The following is a 20,920-nucleotide window of genomic DNA, read 5'->3' on the forward strand; positions in this document are numbered from 1 at the left end:
GTGTGTTGATCACGACACCTCCCTAGTGTCCTGTATCTGCCGTTGGCCTTTGCTGATGATGCGCCGGATTGTGATGCGGTCCGTGTGCGAGCCTGGAAATGTGAAGGAGCGAGTCCGGTTCGGAGAAGATGATAGCCATACGGATTGATATGGAGAAGCCTTGAGACAAGAGACAATGCTGCAGTCCCATTTCGAAGATTTGGATAGAGAAAATATCGATTAGTCATGCTAGGTCAGCAGTTGTCAAAAATTTCACCAGAGGCCTCTGTGACTTTAGACGGTCTGTGACTTTAGAAGTGGACCCTGAATCCCAAGTCGGAAGTTCCGACCACCGGCATCCCTGAAGGTATCACATCCCTGAAGGTATCACATCCACGAACGTATCACATCCACGATCCATCACATATTCGGCTAGTCCGAACAATCGACTCAGCCATCCTGAACTTCGATGAGGATGAGTGGCTCAGTCGCGGATCCAACGCCCACCTCAGCTCTCTGATCAGGGGCAAGCTCTCCCATCCATCTTCTCCCATCCATCTTCTCCCATCCATCCGCACTCGCCACCATGATCGACGAACTCATCCACTACTGCATCCAGCAGATCGGTCTCGATGGTGAGGCCGGCACCGAAATCGATAGGCTTACCCACTACATTCGCAACTTCCATGCTGAGCACTCGTCTCGCTCTCAGCTACCTGATCAGCTTGTCGACGCCTCCTATCACGCCTTTGTCTTTTGTCAATTGGTCAGCCATCCTGATGTCGGCGTGGGCCTCTTTGTGTCTGGCGTCCCTTTCAAAGGCGGTGCAAAGAGTGGCATCTTCAGGAAGCTCTCGGCTCCCGATAGTCCGGCATCCATCAAGTCAGAGGGTCGAGCCCACCCACCATCCGAGTACGATTGGGTCCAACTTTTACCCGATCAACCTCTTGCAGAGCAGCAAGGTCTCTTCCAGCTCCAGCAGACTCATGGCGATCGACTCAGGCTAGTCCTCAACAATGCGCTCATCAAGCGCCTCCTAGTAGGCGCCAGTGATGGCTTGTTGCCTCCTTCCGCCTATCGAGCTCTTCAACTCATCTGCCGTTCCAGAGAGGTCCCCGTGCTCAGCACGGAAATCGGCTCGGCCCTCCACCTCGATCAGAAGACCGTCTTCTATATCTGCAAGCGACTCGCCGACCTTGGTCTTATTACCAAGATCAGAGCTCGTGAGACCGGTAACTTCGCCAGCTACTTTGTCGCAACAAGCTTCGAGGATCGCTGCGAGATTCTCATTCAGCAGAGGAACGCCGACAATGCTGCCGACCTGCGCCAATCTGCAGTTGAAGCGCCAGCAAGTGAACAAGCTCCTTCCACCTCGACCTCAACGATGGTCGCTGGCCCCGACGAAATCGGCATCGAGTCCGACGAGGATGCTCAAGGCCAAGACATCGACCAAGATGCCTCTGCCCCTACCGTCACTGTCAAGGAAGAGGAAGGACCTCAAGACACCTTACCATCAAGCGAGCATCAAAAAGAGCAATATCACTCTCAGAACATTGCTCCACCGCGCGCTCCAGTCTTCGAGTACCTCGACGCTGAAAAATTCCTTTTGTGGAACAACAGTCGTCCCGAGCTCTTGCGCTTCCGCATCTATCTGGCTTGCGACGTTACCTCTTCCAAAGTCACTGCCCGTCTCGGTCTCATGCGTCGCATCAACATTGCATCCGCCCAACCTCAGCGCAGATCCTTTCACAACTTCCTCAAACATGCTATCGTAGATGGCTTCCTCCAAGTCGTCAACATCTTTATTGCGAGCACAGGAAGAACCCACAAGGGTCTCAGGATGACGTCCAAAGGCAACGACGAGATGCAAGAATTGCTTCGCGGTGACTTTAGCCATGCCACATCCTTAGAGGCACAAGCCAAAGCAAACAGGCTCAATCTCAAGCTCGCGCAGGACCTTGCCAGAATTGACTCGTGCCTTCCTCGCGAACTCACCTTGGAGCGTTTTCTTTACGAGCAGGTCGCCCGCGCCGGTCCTTCCGGACGCACCACAGCCCAGCTCATGGCGCAGCTCCACGCCAACGGCCATTTTTCCCGTACAATTGAGCAGCTCCTACAGCGCGCCGAAGAAGCTGACGGTGAGCCCTCGATGAGCGATATGCAGATCCGAGAGTTCCACGAGCACAAGGTGAGAATTCGCAGCACGAAAATCTACAGCCACCATGCCTGGGTCTTGCAGTGCGCCAACGAAGGCTACCTTGATCAGGATGACCTCGATCTACTCGCTTCCGCCGGTGGGCCTTCTTGCTTCCATCAGTTGTCTACTTCTTGGACTGCACCAGAACAAGTATCCGAAGGTTTGGCGTCTCTGAGCAAGGATCTGTTCACCCCCACTCGGCGCAAGGGGGCTCCAAGGCTAGGTCGATCTCCAACTAAGCTCCCTATCGACGCCGATCCCGACACTCCTGCTCCCAAAAGAGGTCGACCGCGCAAACATCCTGTCGAACCCGATGCGCCGCCCCCCAAAAGGGGCCGGCCCCGTAAACATCCTGTCGAACCCAGCCCTGATGAACCTGTTACGCCACGCAAGAGAGGCCGTCCCCGCAAGCAATCGATCGAATCCGCAGCAACCAGACCAGCCGGCACTCCCGCTTCTGGTGCAGCAGGTAGTGCCTCATCCTCTCGCTTCAGCAGCCCCACGCCTTCAGACGCTCAGTCTCCTGTCACTCCGGTCCCAGAAAGTACGTCGCGCGCCAAGCGGAAGAGGGGCACTGACACCCCAAATGACAACCATGACGGAATGCCGGCTCCCGAATCCCCTGCGGTAAGTGCAGCGACCCGTCGCAGTCGACGCTTGCTGCAGGATCGTACCCCTGCTCAACCCACCTCGTTGCTAGCATCTTGCCCGATCTTGCCCGAGCCTGACGATGCGCAAACAGCGGTATCAACCACCATTGAAGCTACCGTCGCATCTGCTCCTGCCACTTTGGAACCAAAAAAGCAGGCTGCGGCTGTGCAAGAGACGACACAGACAGGACAGAGCACGCAGGACAGCCCTTATGCAGCCAAAGCTCCGAATGACACGTCTCGCGTGGCAGACTTGCTTGCTGCGTCGACCGAAATGGAAGTGGAAGCTAAGACCGCCCTTCCTACCACCCCGCGCCATGTCAAGCTCAAAAAGTCGATCTCAACCCCATCTGCGTCTGAGCGGAAAGCGAAAACGAATTTGACGCAGCTGCGAAACTCGAAGGCACTCGTTCAGTGCATCCGCCAGGCAGGTGGTGCTATGGATTCACTTCTCATCCCCGATCAGCTCTCCACTTTCGTCGAGACGCACGGATTCGCCTCGAACGCGCAGCTCATCAACTTGCGTGACAGGAAAGTGAGAGAAAAGGCACTCACGAGCGCAGTTGATAACGGCTTGCTACGCCGTACTTACATTCGCATTGATCGCCCCAACGTTCTCTTCCCAAGGCGCCAGATCGTCTACCTTGCCGACTTACCCGCAAAAGAGCTGCAAGCTTATTGTGAAGCTGTCAAGGACCGCCGAGAAGGCTGGTTCGACGGTAAGAATGCTAAAACGATCTTAACGAGCGTGACAGACAACGTGGAGGTGGACGTAGACGATGCCACTCGCTTCGCCAAGCCGTGGCATATGCAAGATGCCTTCCGCCTCTCCGACCTGCCGAACCAGCACGCACAGCTTGTCGCGCTTCGTCAGTCCTTCTGCGATGTCGCCAGCGTCTATCGACAACACTTTGGCTTTTTGGGTGGAGAAATGATTCGACTCAAGGCGTTTCACCACGCATGTGCAAAGTTCATCAATCTGCGACAGTCATCTTCCAACGCCGTTGCCGCTTCTGCTGGACTTCCTCTTAGCTTCTTCTGGACCGAAGCGCCACTCGAACTCTACTTCGCCTTCGTCCCTTTCTTCCAGATACCAGAGTCGCTAGAAAGATTGGCGCTCGACCCCACCGTCCGCTCGCTTCCAGTCCATGCGGTAACGAACAATCTGAAGGCTACGCTCGGCCTTTCGTCTGGAGTTCCGAACGATGCATTCGTTGCGCTTTACAGCCTTGCCACACAGCTTTCTGACCTGGGTGTCTGCAAGATCAATGCAGATGCTCGGGGCAAACAGAAGGCTCACCTAGATCCGCAAGCGACAAGTGTAGTGCCTCTTGACCACATCGCTTTTTACGACTGGGGTTCTGAAGAGCAAGAGAAACCGCTCACAGAAGTCATGGATGTTGGTCTGGATGCCGACAAGATCAATCTCTTCTGGGCCAAGATGCAGTCGAGCTGTTTCAGGATTCGGAAGGATTTGGAAGGGAACGCTTCAGCGCTTGATGCGAGCAGCTTGGATGACGTCGATGTCTTCAAGACGGTGCCGGAAGGGCTCGAGTCCGCAATGTACGCGAGCAAGTCATGGCGGCCCTATCATCAGCTCAGACCCTCGCAGATCAAATATCTCTGGCGCGTTGATGATCGAGACATCTCTTCAGCGACGCAGCACGACATCGAGCGACTTGCATACGTCACGCTAGCCCCTCAGCAGGTCGTTCGAGCTGTGCTGCAAGTCAAGTTGCAACATGCCAATGAGCCAGTTGATATCCAGAGAGCACCAGGTCTGCGACGCAAGAAGCCGCTTTTTACTTGGCCGCTGAAGCTTACGACGATTTCACTTCCAACGCAAGCCTACAAGGCCGTCCTCGCAAGCACCGCCGGACCGCGCAAGACCACGCCCGCCGAACGCGAAAGACAGGGCCGCATGACGACTCTTACCAAAGCCCGTCAGCTTCGTCAACGACGCGATGAACAGTTCCAGATGATCCTTGACCAGGCTTTCGAGAACGCACCGGGAGCAGATACTCTTCGACCCAAGATCGAGACCGCGCTGACTGTCGTTCGCAGTAAGTTCGTCGCTGGAGATGTCAGATTCGATGCTGAAGCGGTGCGAAGGGCAATCTCGCGTGCCATCCGATCTGCTTCGGGGATCAAAACGATGCCTGCTGTTCGTGCTTCCGCGCAGGGACGCCGCAAGCGTCGAACAAGAGGAGCTGAGACTGAAGACCGTCAAGGAAGTGATCTATTTGACGAAGATCGGGATGATGACGGAGACGAGGATGCCGCAGCTGGTGGAAGCGGTAGATCGACGCGCGATCGCCGAAGCCGGCGCAACTTTGACCAGGTCAACTTCTGGACGCCTGCAAAGAAGGAATTGCTGCGCGATGCTGCAGTCATTCTGCGCGTGCGCGATCAGATGCGCGGACGGAGCGACTGGTCGGCGCTCTTCCAGGTCATCGACGAGGGAGAACGTGTCAAAACCAAAGGTGTCATTATGGCGCAATGGCGCAACCAATACTATCGCATGCGCTCGCTGTACGGCGAAGAGTCTTACCTAGCTGCTTTGGAGAGCCGCTGGATTCCTGTCTACCTCGCTGCCCGAGAGGACGGAAGTCTGCATGATCCCAACTTTCCGGCTGCGACAGGGTTTGACCTCAATGCACAGATTGAGTTGCTTCGCGCCAAGATTGACAAGAACGCAGTGCAACGCTCGCTAGTCAAACCGGTGGCGCGACACCATCTTCCTCTGCAGCTGCAGCTGTCTACCGACCCTACCAACAGTTGGAAAGGCGAGTTCGTGGAGGAGCCAGTCGGAAGACGCTTCGAGCAGTTTTTCCCTAGCACCGAGTTGGGCGCTGCGACCAGGCGCTTTGAGACGCTTCTTGGCACATCGTTTGGAGCTGAGGCAGACTCCAGCGGCGGCGAAGGGCACGCCAATGTGGCAGATCTCATGGCAGAGTGGGCGGTGCGGGTTGTCATCGCAAGTGGCTCTCCCGATGCTGCGGATCAGGACGCTACTGCGGAGGCACTTGCAGGAGCGTTGTCCGCACCCGCATCCACCAATGTGAAGCACTCTGCGCTCACGCCGGTCGATGAGATGACTAAAGCCGACTTCTGCAAATCAGTCGGCGACACTCTCATCGAAGAAGCCATGCAGCGCCTGCTCGACGCCAAGCTGATTCGATCAATCACAGTCGATCCGATGATTCGTCGCAAGCCAGGCACCAACTTTGTTTTCACTGAAGAGCTGCAGAAGCTGTTTCCCGATTCGAGCGCTGCAGATCGTCTGGGCGGTGCAGATCTGCAAGCCACCTTGACAAATCGGCGATCTGATTTCCAAGAGGTGTGCGATGCATCGAACGGGCTTTTGGTCGAGCCAATACAGGCGGATGGAGAGGCAGCAGCCACCGTCCTGCTTATGCAACTCGAATTGATGGATGCTCAGATTGACGGGCGGGCTTTTGACAGGCTACGTCAGAATCCTGCCTTCAACGCTAGGGTTTTGAACGATGAAGACCTGGAAGCTTTCATCAGCATCAAAGGAAGGGACGGGGCCATGGACGCGCTTGATGCAGCAGTGTTGCCTCTACCAGCTATCCCGCAAGATGGTGCACTTGAGTGGGTCTCGGCTGTCGGAGCTGGCACCGATGTTCCGGAAGACGAAGTAGAGAGCCTCCGCAGTAAGTGGCTCGAACGCTTTGAATCGATGCTCACATTTTTCAGAGCGACCGACGCTGCTGCTGCTGAGCGCTTGCAAAGCTTCGGAACGCAACTCTTTGAGGCAGGCCGCTTAGGTCTCACTCTCAACGAAGGATCGACCCTAGTCGATGTACAAGCCCTCACAGCAAGTCCGCTCCCACTGGCGTTCTTCTCACCTCTCACCTCGGATGCCGTACTGATCGCCTCTCCTTTCGTCCACACCTACGCCCTCAACATCCCCTCTGGCGCCCATCTTCAAGGATCTCAGCTCACAGTACCACACATCTGGACTACGCTCTCCTCTCCTTCTCTTGAAGCGTGGCGGCACCTGCTCGAAACGATCGTCGCATTGGTTTTCCAGCGTCCAGGACTCAACATTGCTTGGCTAGCATCCAGATTCAGTACCACACTTGACACAGCTGATGGATCGAACAAGAGGGTCATTGGGACGAGCTTTGCTGATGTTTGGTTGGCAACACAGACTTTGGTTGAGTCGAGGATTGTGGAGATCAGGACTGATCGGATTCAGACGATCGATGGAGGAGAGGTTGAGAGAGGATTTATGGCAAAGTGGACACTGCATCCTGGATCAGCAAGGAAGATTTGGGCCGGATTCAGATGAAGTCTTTCTTACTCGCATGTTGTGTCAGACTGTTGGTGAACATCGTGTCAAGCAAATTGATTTCGTTGCAAAACCTGGATTATAAGCGACGTCTGATCTTACTGTGTACGATGAAAGCAATTTATGTGACTGTGTAGGGATGATCATCGCTCGTTCCGCGATCGTTCTTCAGCAAGACTGAGTTGAATAGCAAATTTGAGATCGTCATCCATTTCTTCTTCGGCACGGTCGATGGCAGGTTGACGAACTGGCAACTTGCCTTTATCTCGCGCAACATCCGTTTGTGCTGGAGTAGACCTTAGAGACGCAGCTAGCAACGAAGGTGCTGAATTCTGCCCTCCTGCTGCTGGTGGAGAGGTGAAAGAAGGGGATCTCGACGTCCAAGCGGTTTGCCTTTGCGGTGTTCGCACTGCACTCGGAGCAGGTGGCGAAGGTGAGGGAACAGGACGAAGATTCGGGCTTCTACTCCACTTACCCATCCCTGCTGTTCCAAGCGGCGACAACATCGGACTTGCACCAAACGCGGAACTAGTTCTACGGAACAGCGGCGGCATCTGTCCTTCATTCATCGCTGTGGAAAAAGACCCGTGATGCGGAGAAGCAGACATGGAAGCAGGATGCAAAGAGCCCATAGCTGGGAAGTCACGTGGCGAGCTCAGTTCTGGTGGTGACAGCCTTGTCCCAGCACCAAGGCTCTCCCCCACGATGCTGCTTAGACTTGACGAGATAGAAGCAGCCTCGGCTGGCGTAGGTGAGGACAACCTTGCACTGCGAGGAACATTCACCGTTCGCACTTTCGAATTCTTCCCCCACCTATCCGAGGAATGAGCTGGGGTGGTAGCGCTTGACCCAGCCTGGTTAAGAATGGTCCAAGCGCGGGAGGTGGGCGGGGAGGAGAGACCTGACATGCATGGTGAAGCGGATGGCGAAGGTGACGGAGAAGGTCTCGTGTATTCGTGCATTTCAAGTCCGTGCAGGTCTTCTTCATCTAGATCGTCGTTTGAGCCAAAACCTTGATCCTCTAACATGCGATACTTCTCACCACCGGTAGTCTTGAATGAAGAGGATGCAGAAGAGCTGCCTCGCCTACTGCCTTGGGAAGGCCGATCGTAGAAGGAGGAAGGAGGTTGGCGTGCCTGACGATACTGTTCTTCTACTTCGGCTTTGGATTCGGCTAAAGCGATTTGCTCCAATGCATCGGCTAGTTCGGGGTCGTCAACAACGGCTTCCGGTACTTCGATCTGCTTCCTGCTGCTGGAAGCGTGGCAGCCCGGTACGTACCCACTTGCGCCCATGTGTCGAGCCTTGTTCGTCGCCGTAGCTGCTTCCTCATCGCGCGATAGCATCAGTGCATATTCTAGCGCCTCTTGCTCGCTCAAGCCTTCGGGCTCGAAGCCATGTCTGTTACGAATCTTGCTGTACTCAGTCTGCCTCTCCTCATTCTCGGCCTCCAGCTCTGCCTTTGAGTCGCGTAAGTCACGCTTGAGCTCAACTTGCATCGCATACTTGTTCTCCACAAGTCTGGGCCGTCCACCCTTCGCTTTACCTCCTGCAGCCGCAGCGCGCTTGCTCAAGACTGGCTCGGCCCGGAACGCAAGCGTCTGATGCCCAATACTAGCCACCAGGCATTCGTTGTCAGCAATGATCTGGGTGACGCGGAACCTTGCTGCCTCGTTCTCGGTGAACTCTCCAGCAGCAAGCATGCGTGCAGGATGGCGTGTAGCGGTACGATCGTTGATGGTACGAATGAGATCACCTGCGAGCGAGTCGAACACTTTGATGGTCCCATCTGAGGTGCCAACAAAGATGTGCAAGGGTGTGACATCGAGCGCGGTAACAGTGGTGTGATGGGCTTCCCAGCCGATGGAAGGAAGCAGCTGCTTCTCGCCTCGGAAGCGTGGTGGACTGTGACCTTGCCATTCCTCCTGCGTCGCTTCCTCGAAGGCCGTACCTGCACTCTCCCAGTCGAAAAGAAATAGAGATCCAGCTTTGGTGCCGACGCAAACATACTTGCGCTCAGGATACTGACCGGAGCCGTCGTAACTCTCGAATGGGTCCGGACCAAGAACGAGCGTCGGGGCTTGTGGGTGTAGAGCAGTGTTAGCCCCGGATAGGTTCGGTCGTGTTGGTGCAAGCGTTGGCGAGGAGTACACGCTCGTAGATGGGCTTTGAGCAGCTGATGACCGAGCATCGCGCTTTGGCAAGCGAGGCTCAAAGTCGGGTCGAATGGCAGTGATCTCGTCCATTACTGCCGCGCCGAGCACGGTTGTCTCAACAAAAATTGAGGCCTCTTGAAAGATGCGATGTCGCAGCAGCACCCTTGCGCCTGAGTGATGCACGAGAAGCGAGCACTCCTCCGCGTTAGCTACTGTGTCGGTGCCTTTCGCAGTGGCAGAAGACGAAGCATCGATGTATACCGAGGTAATTGCAACCTCAGTGCTGGAACCAGGAGGCAGATCGATGGTCGTGGAGCGAGTGGACTGTGAAAGTCGAGCATATAGCGCCTGAGCCTCGAGTGTGTCTGGCTCGGGAGGATTATTTCGAAGATGCTCTGGATCGGTAGCCTCAGGAGGGATGCGAAGAAGCGCTGCAACATCGATCTTGGTCCAGACGAAGACCTTGCCGGTGGTGCTACCCGCTGCGACGACACCATTCTTGGCGTCATAAGCGAGGGCACAGATGGGTGCAGCGGCCGATGCATCCTTCTCAACCTGCGTGTTGGATGAGATGGCATTGGAGATGGACGTCTTTGTCGATGTGCTGGCGATCCAAAGAGGCCAGCTGCGAAGTGAAGACCACATGCGTACTGTGCCGTCAAAGCCGGCAGTGACAAAGGTCGAAGCGACGCCTCCGAGCGTGGTAATGGCCTGTCGCAGACGCTCTGGACTACGTCCAGGACCGTGGGCACCGTCGCTATCGCTGGCGAAAGGAATGGCAATGGCCGTTACGGGACCTGCATGCGAAGCACGAGGCGTGAAGCGAATACTCCTGATGAGACCACGAGGATTGGTGCCTTGCCTGGACATGGTGGTCATGCCGATCTCGCCCGAACGGAAACCCCAAAAGATGTTAGAGGCATCAGAGCTGGTATTGAGGGCAGAGACGTTGGGACTGAATTCGAGGTTTGGGTTGCCATTGGCTGTGCCTTCGGCGTCCAGGTAACCCTTGATCACTTTGCCAGTCCATGGATTAGAGCGTGAAGCGACGCCATAGGTGTCCGTGGCAGATATGAGCAGGCGATGCTGCTTAGAAAGCGAGATCTTCTTGATGATGTCGATGCGCGGCGTTGAGAGCACGGTTGGTGTACGAGACTTGCGCCACTGTCTAAGCAGATCAACGCGTTGCTGGAACTCTTGTCGCCAGGAAGCGTTGGCGAGGCGTCGGAGCGCAGGTGTGGCGGAAACCTCGAGAGATGCGGCACGATGAGCCTGTGCAGCTTCGAGGCTGAAGTATGCCGCAAATGCGGCTCGCCATGTTGCGTCGTCGCGTGCGATCGATGCCCAAGGACGGCACACAGCGACTGCACGCGAGAGCGATACGGGGTCCAAGAATGCAAAGATGCGCATGAGCAACTCTGGCGCCATCTGCGCGATATCCATGGCCGTAGATGAGCGTGCAGATGTGTTGGCGGCACCATTTGCTCCTGCAAGAACATCCTCGGCGATTTCTGGATCAGTAACACGAACTACGGTCGAAGAGTCAGCAACCTCTGTTGGGTCAGTCTCGCGAGATTTGCCCTTGTCGCGTTTGATCTCCTGCGACTGTGAGACCTTGCCAAGGTCCCGAGAGATGCTGGACGACGTGCTGTCGAGACCGGAGACATGCTGGGCAGACTTTGGAGGAGATGGGAGGGATGCAATTCGTTCCTTGAGTTGTTGTTGTTCGTGTGTATGATGCTGATGCGGGTCAAGAGACATAAACTGGCAAGTGGAGGTCGAGTGTTCTAAGCTCGACAGCAAATGCGTGGGCGTCGATGCAACGAAGTCACTGGCAGTTAAGAGATCGAGAGGATTGCTAGAAGCACGATGTATGCCGAGAGCTGTGAAGACTGCGATGAGCTTTGATATGATGGTAAGACGATAGTGAGTAAGGTGTTGCACAGATTTTGACAATTGGTTGATGGTCAATGCTCAGCAAGCCTTATTTAGAATTTTTGGATAATATACGCGTTTCAGAGAAAAGAAGCCAAAAATCAAGGTCGCAATATTCGACGAGTTGCACTGCCAACAACCTTCTTGATCGCTAAGTGGCATCGGGCCCGATATCACACAGAAGAGCCGATCGATGGTGTGGTTCGGCCGAGGGAAGTGCTTGGCGGATCCGACAGCAACCAATCTAGCAGGATAGCGTGTGGAAGGGTAAGAAAGAAGAACTAGATCGGGCCACCAAGTCTCCAATCTGACGGACAAACGCAACTGAGATCGTTGCCGATCCGCAGATCCACGAGCACGCCAGGCACAGATTTGTGAGCGAGAAGCTGGACATGGTCGTCGCGATCAGAGTGTCTGGTTTCCGAAGACGATCATACCATCTACCAACCTCGTTAGAATATCGACAAAATGGCTTCCCAGGATCTTCAGTGGCTTCTTGTTCGCAACAACTCCAGCTTCATTGTGAAGCAGAAGGGTCTCGGCCGCATCTTCTCTCGCGAGCCCCGCAACCTCACCCAGCTCCACAGCTACAAGGTAAGACCATAGCCTTACAGCGACAATGGATCATCAAACCTGGAGCACTGCAATCAGCATAGAAAAGCGCAGAGAGTCAGCACAGGTTGGTAGCAGCATATCTGCGACAGCCTCATACAGGGCATGTGCCCGGACCACCCAATCGATGTTCAGAGAGACTGTACTGCCAGCACGTTCCAGCACGAACCTCCGGCTTCCCAGCAGAAAGTCATCTCGGCGTCATCTATGCGAGCCGCGCTCACAGTCCTTGCTCGTCGTTTTTACCACGCTTGGTCATCATCACCCAGCAGGAACATCAGCTCAACGTTGCCACCACCGCTCTTTCCTACGGCCATGCACCAGCTGAAGGTTCCAGGTCGAAAGCATTGCCTTTACTTGGACAACGAACATCTGAGCTGACCACTATCCCGACATCTGCCCACCTCCACCTCTTCGCTTGATACAGTACTCTGGTCTCGTCAACTCCAAGGCCGTCGGCATTGAGCCCGCCCAGTCTGGCAAGGGTGTCGTTCTTACCACCAAGAACTCCAAGAAGACTCCCTTTTCGATCAGGGGCACCAAGAACACTTCCACCATCAAGAAGGGTGGCAGCCGTCGTGCCGCCGGCGTTGTCTCCAACATCGTTGCCAAGAAGGGTTACCGTGCTGACTTGACCAAGGGTACGTATCATATCTACAGCATGCATCATGGCACCAGAGAAGGACAAATGGAAGCAATCGCCAGCCGGACTGAGACAGGCAAGCAAACAAAGGAGAGCTGGGAACAAGGTCTGGCGAAACCAATGCATCGCGCTAGAACCCACCGGATATACAAACATAACTCCTTGAAGGTTTGGGCGTAATAGCGATGCAAGATCGATCACATGCGTCTGGACGGAGCACGTTTTGCGTGCTTCTCGTGGGGCCCTGTCGTCCATTTCGGGCGCTGCTGGCTCACCAACGTTGTGCTACTCTTCTGGAGTGGTGCGACTGTCCGACGTACATCATTCATCGCTGTCTCTCGCCTCTTGACCTCGGTTTGGGGTGAAGGACAGCGAGTCGGGGAAAGGATTTAGGGTCAAGCTGGACTAATGTTCATTATCACCGACACTGATGTCTGCCGAGGTGTCATGGCTGCCGTAATGCCGTCGCAGATCATCCGGAAGAGCCTTACTGACGATTGTGCGTTTCGCTCCTCTTTGCGGTCATTGACGATAACAGCCGCCGTTGTCCGTGCCTCCGCCATCCTCCGATCGCAGCGTGGTCGCAAGCAGCCCCCTGCCCGCAAGGTCCGTGGCGCTGGCCCGCGCAAGACCGTCAAGGTCGAGGAGCCCGTCGCCTAAGTGCGTCGTGTCTCTCTCGTCTTGCCTTGAAAGCCAAAACTGAGCAGCTGCCGACTGCCACATTGATTACTACACGATGAATGCGACAGATATCTGCAGCAGGCCTTCCTCGTCCTTATCACGACTGTGACTCAGTGGCCGTGCAACTGATTGCGTGACCGACCGATATCGACAGCGCTGCGAGAACCTTGATGATGGACGTCGAGAACGTCGGAGGTGACTGTCTTGATGTTGTGACGTTCAAGACTCGGAAGTCGGAGGTGAAGTATGAGCATGTTTCTTGTCAAGTTGACCAGCACGTGCAGGTATCGCGAGTTGGAGGAGGGGACAAGTCCGCTCTGAGGCAGTTGAATGCTCGCCACCGAAGCAAGACAGAGAGTGCTTGACTCGGATCCAAGTGTTGGAGTGAGCGTGGCAAGAGGGTTGATGGTGTCGGTCACATGTCTGAAACACGATTTGGCATGTTGAGTAGAGCGTCGAGAGGCCCTTCTCCCCGGCCTACATCCAGCCTCGCCTCCGCCTCTTTGCAATCCCGGACACAGCCCCGAGCGATCGCAATTGTCGCCGCATGCACAACGCTCGGTCATCCTTGTGCAGTGCTTCTGCGTTGGGAGTGGCCCCTAACTGCGGAGAGAGCTTGTACGTCACCGGAAAGAGTTTGCAGAACAGGGACGTAATCATCAGTGAGGGCTGAACCTTGGTGTGGGTCGGCAAGTGCAGGAACCCTCTTGGATGGTACGGGAAAGGGCAGCATGAAAGTACACGCACACAGTTGACTTGGTCCGGCTGTCAGGCTTGCATACACAGGGAAGCACAGAGACGATGATGATGCTGATGTGGGGATCGAATCGAGCTTGCCTTATGCCGCTGTTTGCTGTGGTTCACATTGCAAGCCTGGAAATGCTAATATAATATACCATCGTAACTATGACTGAGTGTGCCAGCGCCCTTTTCTGCTGTTACAAATATTCAGTGGCCGCTAAGCAGCTCTTCTTCTCGCCTTGCTTGGCTAACTATTCTGCCCGAGCTCTGTGTACCTGTTCTGGAGCCAGGATGTAGGGTATGCGCATTCGAATGCTCCGGCCGATCTTAGGAATGTACGAGATGTATTGCGAAAGTGGAGAAAGCTTCTCCTAGCGATCTCCTGCTCTGCCGAGATGGGAGGCGGCAAGGGAAAGCGCGGCGTCGCTATGTGAAATTGCTCGGATGTCAAACTGCGCACGCCAGCGCTCAAAATATCTGATGCGCCAAAGCTATGCTATGATATGCAACGCAGCCGCCGTCTCTTGGACCTCAGTCGGGAATGCTCCTCTGCCAGTCAGCTTGTCGAACGCAGCTAGCAGCCTTGGCGGTATGAGAACCCTACAGATGCCTTGTCTCGATCCTGCCCTGTTGACCACAACTTCTCATGGCGTTTGACCCCACGCTCGCGCACCACTTTACGTTGCTCCTCCCCCTTGTTGACACTGGACGCTTTGCAAATCTTGACATCTTGCCTGCTGCCCTTGGACCTTGTTCCTCAAGTCGATGAAAGCGTCGCTTCTTGATCTTCCTGGAATTGGCCAATGTCCATTCCGTTGAGCTGCATCACCTCGCGCCTCGCGCCTCTGCCCAAGGCCACCGTCAAGCACGCTATGCCCCCCCCCCCCCCCCTCCTCAAACGAGATCATCCAACACCCTCTCGAAAGCTATAAAGAACGAGACAAATGGCGTCTTCTCCATCTCCTTTTCATCATCAATCCACTCATCCACTCCACTCCACTCCACTCTTCTACACTCTTCCCAACTCTCTACACTCTCTCAGCTCTTCAGCTTCCCCAATCGAATCTTTCAAAATGCAGTTCAAGACTATCTTGGCCGCTGTTGCCACCTTGGCCGCCGTCGCCTCGGCTCTCCCCACCGCCCATGAGACCAATGGCAACGGTCAGTGCTCCACTGGTACCGCTCAGTGCTGTTCCCAGGTGGTAAGTATCCAACGCCTCTCTCGCTTCTCTTCTCTTTCTGATCTTAGACAGTGATCTGACCGGTACAGCCTTCTCTCTTCCATCTGACATTTTCACACGAGCAGAAGCAGGGCAAGCAGGCCCAGGACGCCCTTGCCGGTCTCGGTCTCGCTTTCAACGAGATCCTTGACGGTGCTATCGGCCTCGACTGCCAGCAGATCCCCGTCGGTGTTATTGGCGGCGCTATTGCCCTCCAGAACACTTGCAAGAACACGGCTGTTTGTTGCGAGGGTTCTGCCAACAATGGATTGGTGCAGACTTCTTGCACTCCCATCTCCGTCAACTAAGCGCTGGTATGATGGTGACCGCAAACGACTTTTTTGATGACGACTGCCGCGACGCGACCCAACTCAATCATTTGATACCTTCGCTTTTCTCTCATAGTCTCTTCCGTTTAATCACTTGTACCCCTTCTTTCTTCGTTCTACAACCTAATCTCACCTTCCATATACACACACACTCTTGCTTGCTTGCGCTGTTTGTGTTTGCAAGCGCTCCTGTTTCAACTCTGAACGGCCTCTTTTTTTTTTTTTTTTTTTTTTTTTTTTTTTTTTTTTTTTTTTTTTTGACAGCTCTTCAATCAATAGAGCAATAGGTCTGTGCACTTGCTTTTTGATCGACTTGTGATTGTGCTGCTTCCTCACACTTCACAATGGCAACAGAGTCGCCTCAAATGGCTGGCCTTGTATGCTGTTAAGATGGATTGCTCACTCGCAAAGACACGGTTCGGAACATATGCGAAAACAATGCATTGGAGAGAAAGACGGGCGTACGGGACAACACGATGCGAAAATTGAGGATACAGATAGGCAAAAATATAGGGGACGAGAGCAAAGATGGGGACGAGAGCAAAGATGGGGACGGGAGACTGCGCTGAAACGTGAGATGCGGCAGAGGAGCTTGCGAGTAGAATGGGCGTTTGATCGCATTCACTTCTTGAGAGCAGGATCAGTGATCGCCAAGACTCTGACTTCGACCGACCATCGGGGCTCTGCATGCTTGGGAGTCGTTGGGTCCTCGAAGGCAGTATGAGGAGTCCTTGTCTCATCGACTGAATCGTAGCACTTAAGGAGGATAGCCTCATCTGTGCCGAGACCAGACTTGTAGTACCAACGGTGAGCTGGGTTGGAGTAGATGGAAAGAGTCTCTCCAGACCAGGTCGGGTAGCGAAGTTCGGTCTGGATCCAGTCCTTTGGCTCGCCATTCTCACCTCTGGAAACAGTTCGGCTATCGGCAAAAGCAAGAGGCATATCCCAAGCCTGCCCACGGAGAGGTCTCCAAAGGTTGATCAATTGAGCCTGAAGTTCGCCTCGCTTGACCTTATCGAGCGTCTGTTGACCAAGATGCTTAAGGATACGGTTCTCACCGGCCCATCGACTCTGATCGGAATGAGCCATGGGCACTGGCTTGCGCGAGTCGGGAGTTTCGGGAAGAGCCTCTTCTTCCTTGGATCGACGCTTGCGAACGGTGTGGTCGAAGATGAAGGTGGAGGTGACGCCGAGCTTATCTTTGAAGATCTTGTCGATATCGGCATAGTAAGTTGATTCGATCCACTTGGTCTCCTCCCACTTGTGCTCAGCCCAAGCTTTCTCGGTCTCGGGAGAGCCAAAGCCTGAGATGATCTCGAAACCAGCTTGGCGGACGTTGAGGCCGGCTTGTTCGCGTTGGGCACGAGATGTGCCGCGGAGGTCGGTGATCTCTACGGTGGGCGAGTCGTAGAGGTGATTGTCAAGTATACCATCCTCGGGAGTATAGAGAGCGGTGAAAGGCTTCTTGACGGTACGAGACATGTAGTTGATCTTGGCAGGAACCTTGCGTGCACCAGCAAACTGAATACTCGAGGATGCCGAGGAGGCGGCGGTGGCGGTGGCGGTGGCGGTGGCGGTAGCGGTGGACGACATTGCTGCGGTACTGCTACTGATGCGCGGAAGAGCTGCTGAGTCCGAAGAGGCGTGCGAAGTGCTATCGTCAACTTGAGGAAAGCTTGTGCGCTGAAGGATTGCAAGTGTTGGCGAGTTGCCAAGGCTCGTGTCGACGACAAGTCAAGAGGTAGTAGTGTCTTGGGGTTGGTGATGGTGGGCAAAGACGATAGAGAAGAGGCGCTGCTCTGTTTATAGATTTCACGAGAGGAGCTGACTCTGCTTCAGAGATATGCTCTGCGCGCGTTGCATGAGAGACACATTCTCGACGAAGCATGGATATGCGTGCGGACATAGCCTTGCAGCGGTTACAAGGTAGCATAGAACCTTTCCACTTTGCACCGAGTGTCACTATGTCACTGCTTACCGAAAGTGCAGACATCGGCAATCAAAGTTGCGAGTCAAAGGCGTTCAGTCGGCTATGCAAATTGCTCCAAGCTTATTCCCGCGACTGAAGCTTTTATTGCGGTGGTGTTAAGCTGATACAGACACACATAATCTGACCGGTCTTTCACTGCAAAAGAGTTATGCCCGATGTGATTGCCGCACCATCAACTCCGCTTGCTAGCCTCTCTCTCGCTTGAATTAAAACGAGGATGATCATCATCCTTGATCCGCTCCACTGATCTCTTAGTCCGTTGCGATCTCTCCGTTGCAAAGGTTGAGGAGTGAGTGTGAGTTGCCGGTTGCAGTTCATGGCCCTGGAAGGCTATTTCCGTCAACGATCGGGGTGGCGATTTCCGTGGACCCTGAGATCGGGTCCTTTCTTCCTCCACCTCTCGCCGCCCTCTCGCACAGACGCTGCTCAGCTGCCAACTTTGTTTCGACCGCCATCCCGTCGTTACGCTTCTCCGTCCTTAAGAGTTACCACGTCACAGCGTCTCCTCGGAAGTGTTCAGCCGACAACAGCGACACGATGCAACGAAACGCTCCGCTGCGAGATCCATACGCTCCAGAAGAAGAGGAGCAGCCGTATTCTGGAGCAGGTGGACCACTACCTCGACTGCCAAGATCTGGACCAGCACCACCACTACGCCATCCAACGGAGACTCTTACATCATCCTCATCTCGCTCGCTGCCCTCACACGATTCAGTGCCAGGTTCATCAAGGCCAAACGTCAGCTTAGGCGCACTGCGCTCATCTATTTCCCGACAGGATCCAAACGATGCAGCAAGCACTGGCCCAAGCGCCGCCCCTCGTTCTCTGGGTCTATCTTTGGGCCTACCTAGGAACAGAATGGCGGCAAGAAGCGGTAACAACGACGCACTCTCCCGAGTATCTGCCAATGTGCCGATCGCTGCAAATCAAGCAGACGAAGCGGTTCGAAATACGGACTCGGATGCTCTGCTCTCCCGTCTTTCTGCACTGAAACTTGGCTATCTACCACCCGAACCATACACACAAGAGTTCTCAACAAGCTCACATTCCGACTATGGGGCCCCCCTCTCGCGCTCAGATCAGTGCAATACCGCAGCCAGGAGATCCCCACTGATAAACATTGGCACATACCTACGCTGTACAACGATCGATAGCGAGGTCGAAGCCTTCCTGAAGCAGCGAGACACGCCGAAACAGATCATCTCGATCGGTGCCGGTAGTGACAGCCGCTACTGGAGGATCATGGTAGGTGCCTGCTCGCCTGAAATCCGCCCCAGACATTGACTGAAATAGCATCTCACTCTTCCCTTTACTTTTCCGCCACAACTATAGACCAAGCCCGATCTGTCAAGACATCTGGGACACTACCTTGAGATCGACTTTGACGAGAACACATCGCACAAGCTCACACGCATCTTGCGAAGCCCAATACTGCGATCTTCGCTCGACTCTGATTCTCTAGTGCACGGTGTTCCTCTAAACGGTCTCTCGCCCACCGCCGCTACGCAGCAGGACAACAAGGCTCGAGCCAGGCGGATGCAGGTGCTACGCTCATCAAAGTATTCGCTTCTCGCCGCCGATCTCAGAAACTTGCATCCAGACACACCATCCGAGCAACGAATCGATCCTGACCTCCTCTTTGGCTCTCACAGCACCGCGCTCCAGCCGGGCCGACCGACACTGATCCTATTCGAATGTGTGCTGGCCTACATCACTCCAAACAAAGCTGATTGGCTTGTCGAGCTATTAGGAAAGAGGTTCGCAAACATTACTGCAGTCAGCTATGATATCGCTCTTGCTGGAGATGCGGAAGTGCAACACGGAATTTCTGCTGCTTTCGGCCAAGGAACAGCTACCTCAGCAAGTTCTGATGTACCGCCCTCACGATTCGGTCGAGTCATGCTGCAGAATCTCGAAGTAAGTGCCGCACAGCGATACCGCGTCTCGAACATCGGTTGCTGACTTGTTCTCTTATGTGTCTCCGTTGTCACGTAGATTCGAAAACTATCGCTCCCTGGTGCCAAAGCGTACCCCACCATTGGTGCGCAAAGTCAGCGCTTCACCCGAGCTTGGTCTAGCACAAGCTCGTCGCAAGTCGAAGCTTGTGGGAGAAGTCTGTTTTCCATTTGGTCTGCGTTGGATGCTGAACAGAAAAACAGGTACGATCTTCTTTCTCTCTCTCTCTCTCTGTCTCTCTCTCTCGCGCGCGCACCACGCAAAGTTTCACAGCATGAAAGACTCACACTGACACCCGCATCTTCGGTTTGACTCGGATTGGGCCATTGATAGGCTCTCGCGGTTGGAGGGCCTGGATGAGGTCGAAGAGATTGATATGCTCCTCAAGCACTATTGTATTGTGAAGGCTCAGAGGACGTCTTGACAGGAATACAGCAATTCTCACTGCCTCAAAAAACGCAATTGGAATCGCCCTTACAGTAGATACTGTTGCAAGGCTAGTGGACTGTGGCAGGACACGGTTTGTATTGAGCACTCGGCGTTGATGAGTAAGTACAATGGATGGATGACAACACAAACGAACTAGCCGACTTCGAGCACTCTATATATACACCTTGACACTGACGAAAGGTAGGAGAGAGGTCTGAAGCATGAAGGGCATGAGGGCCCTCAAGAGGAGTATCGACGGAGGTTTATCATCTGAAGCAGAGTTGTCCACCGCCTCGTCGGGTGCGCCGATCTGATCGTTGGAGACCACTCGACGGAGAGCCCGACAACTCTTATCATTGTGAGAAAGGTTGTCGGCCGTCCCGTCGGGTGCGCCGATCACTTCAACGGGGACTACTCGACGGAAAATCCGATGAAGCTTATCATCGTGTGAACCTCCGTCGGCTGTCCCGTAAGAGACCGTTCATCGGACTCTCGGTGTGAGTCGATACCCCCCCCCCTCCTTCAGATACGTCAGCTGTGTTTTGTCGCCCTGACGACGTTGCCGATCGAACCTCTGGACAGTGTTCAGTGTGAGCCCGATCTACCCGATCCTCGGCACAATTGTTCACCAGTGACCGTGTTACTCGCCGCCTCCATTGTTTGCTGCCAACATGAGAAGCGACTATCTCAGTAAAGAGAAAGCATAAAGACATCGAGACATAAGGAGGGCAGCGATCCCCAGCTCCTGGGCCGAAGGGAAGACTGCGTTCCGAGAAATTGAAAGCGCTTCCTGCACAGACAAGGCAAGCGTCAGTACCGCTCCGAGAAGCGTTGCTATGCTGCCGGTCCGTTGGATGACAATGCTAGGCAGTTCGATCGGCACGGACGGCTGGAGAGGCTATAAAGAGACAATGGACCTCGGTGCCCCTTGGCAGAATTGGACCCTGTTTTCGGCATGACAAAGCAAGATGGTATTGTTGTTCGGATAACAATAAGGCATTGACGAGATCGCCGAAAAAAGTTGAGCGATGTAAGAAAGGGCAGCCAAGATTGGCTTGCAACATTCTTCTATGCTATTCGGCAT

General features: G+C 54.5%; 6 protein-coding genes across 6 annotated transcripts; 4 read left to right on the forward strand and 2 right to left on the reverse strand.

The window, feature by feature from the left end:
* Positions 1-565: 565 nt before the first annotated feature.
* UHO2_05956 (uncharacterized protein) lies at positions 566-7,144 on the forward strand (the record flags this gene model as incomplete). The annotated part of the gene is made up of 1 exon (XM_041557670.1): positions 566-7,144. The coding sequence occupies one exon, from the start codon at positions 566-568 to the stop codon at positions 7,142-7,144; it is 6,579 nt and encodes a 2,192-aa protein (XP_041413604.1).
* Positions 7,145-7,287: 143 nt separating this feature from the next.
* Positions 7,288-11,061, reverse strand: UHO2_05957 (uncharacterized protein; the record flags this gene model as incomplete). The annotated part of the gene is made up of 1 exon (XM_041557671.1): positions 7,288-11,061. The coding sequence occupies one exon, from the start codon at positions 11,059-11,061 to the stop codon at positions 7,288-7,290; it is 3,774 nt and encodes a 1,257-aa protein (XP_041413605.1).
* Positions 11,062-11,703: 642 nt separating this feature from the next.
* UHO2_05958 (uncharacterized protein) lies at positions 11,704-13,150 on the forward strand (the record flags this gene model as incomplete). The annotated part of the gene is made up of 3 exons (XM_041557672.1): positions 11,704-11,829; positions 12,275-12,488; positions 13,029-13,150. 3 exons carry the CDS (start codon positions 11,704-11,706, stop codon positions 13,148-13,150), a joined length of 462 nt encoding a protein of 153 aa, XP_041413606.1.
* A 1,835-nt stretch (positions 13,151-14,985) lies between these two features.
* Positions 14,986-15,440, forward strand: UHO2_05959 (putative hydrophobin 2; the record flags this gene model as incomplete). Its single annotated transcript, XM_041557673.1, has 2 exons — positions 14,986-15,114; positions 15,216-15,440. 2 exons carry the CDS (start codon positions 14,986-14,988, stop codon positions 15,438-15,440), a joined length of 354 nt encoding a protein of 117 aa, XP_041413607.1.
* A 642-nt stretch (positions 15,441-16,082) lies between these two features.
* Positions 16,083-17,054, reverse strand: UHO2_05960 (uncharacterized protein; the record flags this gene model as incomplete). The annotated part of the gene is made up of 1 exon (XM_041557674.1): positions 16,083-17,054. One exon carries the CDS (start codon positions 17,052-17,054, stop codon positions 16,083-16,085), a length of 972 nt encoding a protein of 323 aa, XP_041413608.1.
* Positions 17,055-17,988: 934 nt separating this feature from the next.
* UHO2_05961 (related to PPM1 ### carboxyl methyltransferase) lies at positions 17,989-19,831 on the forward strand (the record flags this gene model as incomplete). Its single annotated transcript, XM_041557675.1, has 4 exons — positions 17,989-18,696; positions 18,784-19,368; positions 19,447-19,610; positions 19,741-19,831. The coding sequence occupies 4 exons, from the start codon at positions 17,989-17,991 to the stop codon at positions 19,829-19,831; spliced, it is 1,548 nt and encodes a 515-aa protein (XP_041413609.1).
* Between the last annotated feature and the right edge of the window lie 1,089 nt (positions 19,832-20,920).

Source organism: Ustilago hordei (genome assembly GCF_900519145.1).
Source record: "Ustilago hordei strain Uho2 genome assembly, contig: UHO2_contig_16, whole genome shotgun sequence".
Classification (NCBI taxonomy): Eukaryota; Fungi; Basidiomycota; class Ustilaginomycetes; order Ustilaginales; family Ustilaginaceae; genus Ustilago; species Ustilago hordei.